Genomic DNA, 7,481 nt, shown 5'->3' with positions numbered 1-7,481 from the left:
GATCTTGGACAGGGGCCCTGGGTGGGGCTGCTCCCCAGGGACACCCCAGATCTTGGACAGGGGCCCTGCTCCCCGGGGACACCCCGGATCTCGGACAGGGGCCCTGCTCCCCAGGGACACCCCGGTTCTTGGGGCACCAGTCCAGCCCTGTGTCCATCCAAGGCTGCTGCTCTGAGCTGTGCCTGGATCCTGCAGTGCCGTGGGCTCCAGATTCACGGCCGGGCTGCAGCAGACAGGGAATGTTTGGGCTTCCAGCATTCCTGGAGCTGTAGAGCTCCCTCTCCTCCCTGTGCAGCTCCGGGGGGGGGGCAGAGCAGTGAGTCCAGGCTGCCGTGTCCCTTTTCCCTGGAATCTCAGCCGCGTTCCCTGCCCTCACCCCGGGGTTGATCCCGTGCTGGGGGAAATTCCTGCCCTGGGAGCTGCCCCGTCCACACCCCGTGCCCCACAAGCCCAGGCTGTGCTTCCCTGTTCCAGGACAAGGAGATCCGGGCCGTGTTCCTGCGCCTGTTTGCTCAGCTGCTGCAGGGCTACCGCTGGTGCCTGCACATCATCCGCATCCACCCCGAGCCCGTCATCCGCTTCCACAAGGTGAGGGCCTTGTCCGGGCCGGGATGAGCCGGGCTGAATCCTGGAAACAATCCCGGCTTTCCAGGCAGTGACCTCCCCGACATCCCCGCCGGGCCCACCTGCATCCCGTGTTTGTCCTTGAGCGTCCCGAGGTCTCCCGGAGCAGGCAGCGCTTCCCTGCTCGTGCCCTGGTGTGTTCGGATGCTCCCGGCCTGGAGCTGGGGATTTTGGGAGGTCTTGGCACTGCTGAGGGAGCAGCTGAAATCCTCTGGCTCTGTGTGCCTGAGTCCCTGTATCCCTGTGTCTCTGTGTCCCTGTGCCCCTGAGTCCCTCTGGCCCTGTGTCCCTGTGTCCCTGTATCCTCATGTCCCTGTATCTCTGTGCCCCCGAGTCCCTCTGGTCTTGTATCCCTCTGTCCCTGTGTCCCTGAGTCCCTCTGGCCTTGTATCCCCGTGTCCCTGAGTCCCTCTGTCCCCGTGTCCCTGTGCCCCTGAGTCCCTGTAGCCTTGTATCCCTGTGTCCCTGTATCCCCTGAGTCCCTCTGGCCCTGTATCCCCATGTCCCTGTGCCCCTGAGCTCCCCTGGCCTTGTATCCCTCTGTGTCCCCGTGTCCCTGTGCCCCCAAGTCCCTCTGGCCCTGTGTCCCCATGTCCCTGTATCCCTGTGTCTTTGTGTCCCTGAGTCCCTCTGTCCCTGTGTCCCCATGTCCCTGTGCCCCTGAGTCCCTCTGGCCCTGTATCCCTCTGTGTCCCTGAGTCCCTGTGCCCCCGAGTCCCTCTGGCCCTGTATTCCTCTGTCCCTGTGCCCTCATATCCCGGAGTTCCTCTGTCCCCACGTCCCCGTGTTCTGCCTCTGCACACCGAAGTGACACCAGAGCCCTTCCCTTGCCCCTTGTCCTGCTGCCGTGGGCCAGAGGCTCAGCTTCCCGTGCCAGCGCTGTCGCTGCTGTGCCCGGCTGGCACAGGGAAGGAGGTGACACCGTCCCAGTGCCACCCAGGCGCCCGTCCTTCGCCCGGTGTCACCCGCGCCGCTGACGGCGCCGCTCCCTTTGCAGGCGGCGTTCCTGGGCCAGCGGGGGCTCACGGAGGACGATTTCCTCACCAAGGTGCTTGAGGGCATGGCCTTCGCCGGCTTCGTCACCGAGCGCGGGGCTCCCTATCGCCCCATCGACCTCTTCGACGAGGTGAGGCCCTGGGGCAGCTCCGCTCCCCGCATCCCCGGCTCTCCTGGGGCCCGAGTGGGATCTGCCGGGGCCCGAGTGGGATCTGCCGGGGCCCGAGTGGGGTCTGCTGGGGCCCGAGTGGGATCTGCCGGGGCCTGAGTGGGGTCTGCCGGGGCCCGAGTGGGATCTGCCGGGGCCCGAGTGGGATCTGCCGGGGCCCGAGTGGGGTCTGCCGGGGCCCGAGTGGGATCTGCCGGGGCCCGAGTGGGATCTGCCGGGGCCCGAGTGGGGTCTGCTGGGGCCCGAGTGGGATCTGCCGGGGCCCGAGTGGGATCTCCTGGGGCCTGAGTGGGATCTGCCAGGGCCCGAATGGGATCTCCTGGGGCCCGAGTGGGGTCTGCCGGGGCCCGAGTGGGATCTCCTGGGGCCCGAGTGGGATCTGCCGGGGCCCGAGTGGGATCTGCCAGGGCCCTGGCTCTGGGAGAGGTGCTGGAGCTGCTCCTGTCACCCCTGTGCTCCCCAGCTCGTGGCCTATGAGGTGAAGCGCATGAAGGCGGAGGAGGGGAACAAGCAGAAAATCCTGAGGCACATCAAGGAGCTGGCGGAGAAACTCTACAAGAACGTGAGTCCTGGAGCCCCTGGGCAGGAGCGGGAATGTGCTGGGGGATACGGGGCAGGGAGAGTCGGGGCTGGAGTCCTGGTCACTCTGGTCACTCTGTCCCCCCTCCATAAGCTTGTGGTGATGGATCCTGTCCCTCCTTGCACTGTCACTGTGGTCAGGCACATCTTCCTGTGCCCAGAGGTCCTGGGAGTGGGATTCCCTGGTTTTATAGAATCACAGAATCCCAGAATCATCCCTAAGGCTGGAAAAGCCCTCCCAGCCCATCCAGTCCCAGCTGTGCCCCATCCCCACCTTGGCCCCAGCCCAGAGCCCTCAGTGCCACCTCCAGGAATTCCTTGGCCACCTGCAGGGATGGGCACTCCAAAGCTCCCTGGGCAGCCCCTGCCAAGGCCTGAGCACCCTTTCCATGGGGAAATTCCTGCTGGTGCCCACCCTGCCCCTCCCCTGGCCCTGCCCAAGGTTTCCAGTGGCACCTGAAGGCAGCAGTGCCCCTGGGAGCCTCGGCTGGCGAGGACGGAGCTCCTGGTGGCCCTTGGCTCGTGGCAGCAGATCCCGGGGCTTGCAGACCGCAGCTGGGAGCAGAGCGGGGGGCTGAGGGCTCCTGTCCCAGGAGGGGACATGCGGTGACCTCGGGGGCCGTCCCTGCGCAGGAGAACCCGTACCCCGCGGTGACCATGCACAAGGTGCAGAAGCCCACCGAGGGCTGCCACCTGCGCCTGCACCAGAAGCCCTTCCCGCGCCTGGACGAGGGCACCGTGCAGTGGATCATCGACCAGGCCACGGCCAAGCTGCAGACGGCCCCGCCGGCCGTCAAGGCCGAGAAGAAGTGCATGGTGCCCTCGGGACCCCCCATCGGTACGTGGGGCACAGGGGGACCCTGTCCTGGGGGCTGCTGGAGGCCATGGTGCCCTCGGGACCCCCATGGGTGTGTGGGGCACGGGGGACCCTGTCCTGGGGGCTGCTGGAGGCCATGGTGCCCTCGGGACCCCCATGGGTGTGTGGGGCATGGGGGACCCTGTCCTGGGGGCTGCTGGCTCCGGGTCACACCATGGGAGCAAAACATGGAGAAGCAGCACCTCCATCCCTGGTAACTTCTGCCCCGTGGGGTCCTCAGCTCCCCAGGGGCCCTCAACACCCCCGAAGGCCCCGCGGCCTCAGGGAGAGGGGGACACCGTGTCCCCCCAGGGGTGCAGGTCCCACCCTGCCTGCACTGACCGGAATCTGTTCCCAGCTGCCATCCTGGAGCGCAACGGGAACGCCCTGGCCAACAGCGCCCGGCGCCTGGAGGTGGTCAGGAACTGCATCTCCTACGTCTTCGAGAACAAGATGCTGGAGGCCAAAAAGGTGAGGAGGGGGCTGAGCTGGGGGGGTCGCTGTCCTCTGGGGCTGGAGGGGATGTTCCTGTCCGTGTGCACGTCCTGCTGGTTGGCTGAGGGTCAAAAGGCCATGGAATCACAGAGTCGCTGAGGGTGGAAAAGCCTCGGAGCCCATCCAGTCCAACCATCCCCAGCACTGCCCAGGCCACTGCTGCCCCTGTCCCCAAAGTGCCACATCCACACAGCTTTGAAATCCCTGCAGGGATGGGTACTCCATCCCCGTGCCAGGGCTGGAAAATCCTTTCCGGGATGGAAAATGTCCCTGATGCCCACCCTGCCCCTCCCCTGGCCCAGCCTGAGGCCGTTCCCTCTCCTCCTGTCCCTGTTCCCTGGGAGCAGAGCCCCACTCCCACCTCAGTAGCAGAACCGTGGAGCCACTTGGATTGGGAATCCCTCTGGGACCACCAAGTCCCCCATTCCCCAGCACTGCCATGGCCACTACTGACCCGGGACGTGTCCCCCTCCTCGTGTTCCTGGGATTTTGGCGGGGGCTCCACACCAGCTCAGCACTATTCCTCCATCTCCCAGTGCCCCCGGGCTCCTCCCCCTCCTCCTCGGCTGTGTCCAGCCAGCCACACCTGGAATTTTTCCCTGGTTCATCTCCACGTCTGAGCGCATCCCGCGACAGCCGGCGTGCACCCGCGCTGTCCCACTGTCCCGGGCCCCATCCCAGCCCCTAAACCCCGTTCCCACAGCTGTTCCCGGCGGTGCTGCGTGCCATGAAGGGCCGGGCCGCCCGGCACTGCCTGACGCAGGAGCTGCACCTGCACGTGCAGCAGAACCGCGCCGTACTGGACCACCAGCAGTTCGACTTCGTCATCCGCATGATGAACTGCTGCCTCCAGGTAGGGCGGGGCCAGGGGCTCTTCTTCCCGTGGGACACCACGGCAGGGATGGCCCGGGAACGGGGGCCGAGTCCCCTCGTCACCCCCGCTCCTCCCACAGGACTGCACGGCCATGGACGAGCACGGCATCGCCGCCGCCCTGCTGCCGCTGGTCACCGCCTTCTGCAGGGTGAGTGACCACGAGTGACCACGGTGTCCCCACCCCGGCGCCCTCAGGATGCCTGGAGGTGGCAGAGGCTGCAGGGAGGTGTCCCTGTGGGACTTCTCAACCTCTACAGAACTTTCCCTCCCACCCCAGACTGGCTTGAGGCTCCCGGGGAGGCTGCAACACCTGCGGGAAGGGGTAGCTCTGGAATGCCAGCTTGATCCCGTGCTCAGGCTGGGCTGGGATGAGCTTCTACCTCCCCTAAAACAGTGTCACAGGGCCCTGCAGGCTCTGGGTGGGCGCTGGGCAAGAGAATTTTGAGGGAAGGCTGGAGGAGCTGTGGTGCAGACATCCCTCCTGCCTGCCCAGGGCTTTCCCAGCGGCTGGGCCGGGAGCAGGGGTACCTGAGCAGAGAGCTGGGCACAAAGGCTGTGTTTGTATGGACCTTTTCCACCTCCCTGCACAGAAACTGAGCCCTGGCATCACCCAGTTCGCCTACAGCTGCGTGCAGGAGCACGTGGTGTGGACCAACATCCAGTTCTGGGAGGCCATGTTCTACTGCGACGTCCAGAACCACATCCGGGCCCTGTACCTGGACAGCGCCGAGGAGAACCACACGGAGCAGGTCAGGGGGGGCCCAGGAGAGCTCTTCCCTAAGGGCTGGGTGGGAAGGGAGCTCAGAGCCCCTCCAGTGCCAGCCCTGCCATGGCAGGGACACCTCCCACTGTGCCAGGCTGCTCCAGCCCCAATGTCCAGCCTGGCCTTGGCCACTGCCAGGGATCCAGGGGCAGCCCCAGCTGCTCTGGGAATCCCGTTCCAGCTGCCTGCTCTGGGCCGCCTGCTCAGATGAGGATGAGGGGCTGCACCCCAGTTCTGGGAGATCCCTGCGTGTCTGTCCGTGCAGACAGCCCCCATCCCCTTCCCACTGCTCCAGGAGAGCGCGGAGGAGCCACAGGAGGCCAAGTCCGCGCTGGAGATCGCGTCGGAGCAGCTGCGGCTGTGGCCCACCATGAGCCGGGAGAAGCAGCAGGAGCTGATCCAGAAGGAGGAGAGCACGGTGTTCAGCCAGGCCATCCACTACGCCAACAGGATGAGCTACCTGCTCCTGCCCCTGGACACCAGCAAGAACCGCCTGCTCCGCAGCTCCGGGCTGGGCGACGTGGAGAGCGTCAGCAACAGCTTCGTCACCAACAGGTGCCCAGGCTGGGGACACCGGGGGCACCGCAGTGACCCGAGCTGGGACAGAGCTCCCGGGGTGTGCCGGGCCTTCGGCTGCTGTCAGGGAAGGACGTTCCTGCTCTCTGAGCGGGGCTGGACCAGATGGGCTGTAAGGGTTCCTTGCAATCCTAACCATGCCGGGATTCCAGGGTTATGTCGGGATTGAGGCGGATTGTGGTGCCCAGGGTGGGGTTTCTGGGAGTGGGAGCTCTCCTGGCTCCATGCTGGGAGTGGGAACAATCCTGGACTCCTGTCAGGAGTGGGAGCTCTCCTGGTATCCTACCAGGAGTAGGGACTCTCCTGTGTTCCTATGAGGAGCAGGAGCTCTCCTGGGTTTTCCAGGAGTGAGAGCTTTCCTGGGTTTCTGTCACAAGCGGGAGCTCTCCTGGGTCCGTATCAGCACTGGGAGCTCTCCTGGGGTTTCATCACGAGTGGGAGCTCTCCTGGATCCATATCAGCACTGGGAGCTCTCCTGGGATATGAAGAGTGGGGGCTCTGCTGTGTCCATATCAGGAGTGGGAGCTCTCCCGGCTCCATGCTGGGAGTGGCCCCTGGCCGGGGCTGTTCCTGGCCGTGGCCGCAGCTGGGCTGGGCTGTCCTGGGCTGACCCTTCCCTGTTTCCCTGGGGAAGCATCGCGGGCAGCGTGGCCGAGAGCTACGACACCGAGAGCGGCTTCGAGGACGCCGAGAGCTCGGACGTGGCCAACTCCGTGGTGAGGTTCATCAACCGCTTCGTGGACAAGGTGTGCACCGAGAGCGGCGTCACCAACGAGCACCTCAAGGGGCTGCACGTCATGATCCCGGGTGAGGACACAGGGATGGGCACGGGGGTCCTGCAGGAGCAGCGGGAGATGGCAGGGTGGGGTTTGGGTGGGACGGGGTGGGATTTGGGAAAGGCAGGGTGGATTTGGGAAAGGCGGGGCAGGATTTGGGCAGGGTGGGATTCAGGCAGGGCAGGATGGGATTTGGGCAGGGGCAGGTGGGATTTGGGCAGGGCAGGACTCACCCCCATCCCACAGACATCGTGCAGATGCACATCGAGACCCTGGACGCCGTGCACAGGGAGAGCAAGAGGCTCCCTCCCATCCAGAAGGTAGGGAGCGCGCTGCTGGGCTGGGATGGGAGCCCTGGGGGCTGGGAGACCCTTCCCACGAGCCTGAGCCCCCCGTTGTCCCCCCAGCCAAAGCTGCTGCGGCCCAACCTGCTGCTGGGGGAGGAGTGTGTGATGGAGGGGCTCCGCGTGTACCTGATGCCGGACGGGCGCGAGGAGGCGGCCGGGGGCAGCGTCGGGGGGCCCCCCCTGCTCCCCGCAGAGGGGGCCGTGTTCCTCACCACCTACAGGATCATCTTCAAGGGAACCCCCACCGACCCCCTGGGTGAGGGGCTGCGGCCTCAGAAAGGGGGGGCAGCAGGGGGGGATTGGGGATCCCTGGGGAACAGGGGGCTGGTCAGTGATCCCTGGGGTGGAGGGGGCTGGTCAGTGATCCCTGGGGAGCAGGGTCAGTGATCCCTTTGGAGGAGGGTCAGTGATCCCTGGGGAGCAGGG

The 7,481-nt window shown here is 66.0% G+C and overlaps 1 protein-coding gene across 6 annotated transcripts in view; it reads left to right on the top strand.

Annotated features, from left to right (window-relative positions):
• Positions 1 to 7,481, top strand: part of SBF1 (SET binding factor 1) — a 28,328-nt gene that overhangs the window by 7,418 nt on the left and 13,429 nt on the right. For all 6 annotated transcript variants that reach the window (XM_042020329.1, XM_042020330.1, XM_042020326.1 and 3 more), the window contains 12 exons: positions 475 to 588; positions 1,622 to 1,750; positions 2,253 to 2,351; positions 3,002 to 3,206; positions 3,583 to 3,695; positions 4,423 to 4,572; positions 4,673 to 4,741; positions 5,184 to 5,342; positions 5,652 to 5,911; positions 6,567 to 6,739; positions 6,955 to 7,028; positions 7,116 to 7,311. In XM_042020329.1, coding sequence (XP_041876263.1) covers positions 475 to 588; positions 1,622 to 1,750; positions 2,253 to 2,351; positions 3,002 to 3,206; positions 3,583 to 3,695; positions 4,423 to 4,572; positions 4,673 to 4,741; positions 5,184 to 5,342; positions 5,652 to 5,911; positions 6,567 to 6,739; positions 6,955 to 7,028; positions 7,116 to 7,311 — 1,741 coding nt within the window. The remainder of the gene's footprint in view (positions 1 to 474; positions 589 to 1,621; positions 1,751 to 2,252; positions 2,352 to 3,001; positions 3,207 to 3,582; positions 3,696 to 4,422; positions 4,573 to 4,672; positions 4,742 to 5,183; positions 5,343 to 5,651; positions 5,912 to 6,566; positions 6,740 to 6,954; positions 7,029 to 7,115; positions 7,312 to 7,481) is intronic.

The sequence above is a fragment of the Corvus kubaryi genome, unplaced genomic scaffold (genome assembly GCF_017639235.1).
Source record: "Corvus kubaryi isolate FWS band 111438036 unplaced genomic scaffold, C.kubaryi_AGA036_p1.0 36956, whole genome shotgun sequence".
NCBI classification, from domain to species: Eukaryota; Metazoa; Chordata; class Aves; order Passeriformes; family Corvidae; genus Corvus; species Corvus kubaryi.
The sequence above is the reverse complement of the archived record's forward strand: the minus strand, read 5'-3'. Positions and strand labels throughout refer to the sequence as shown.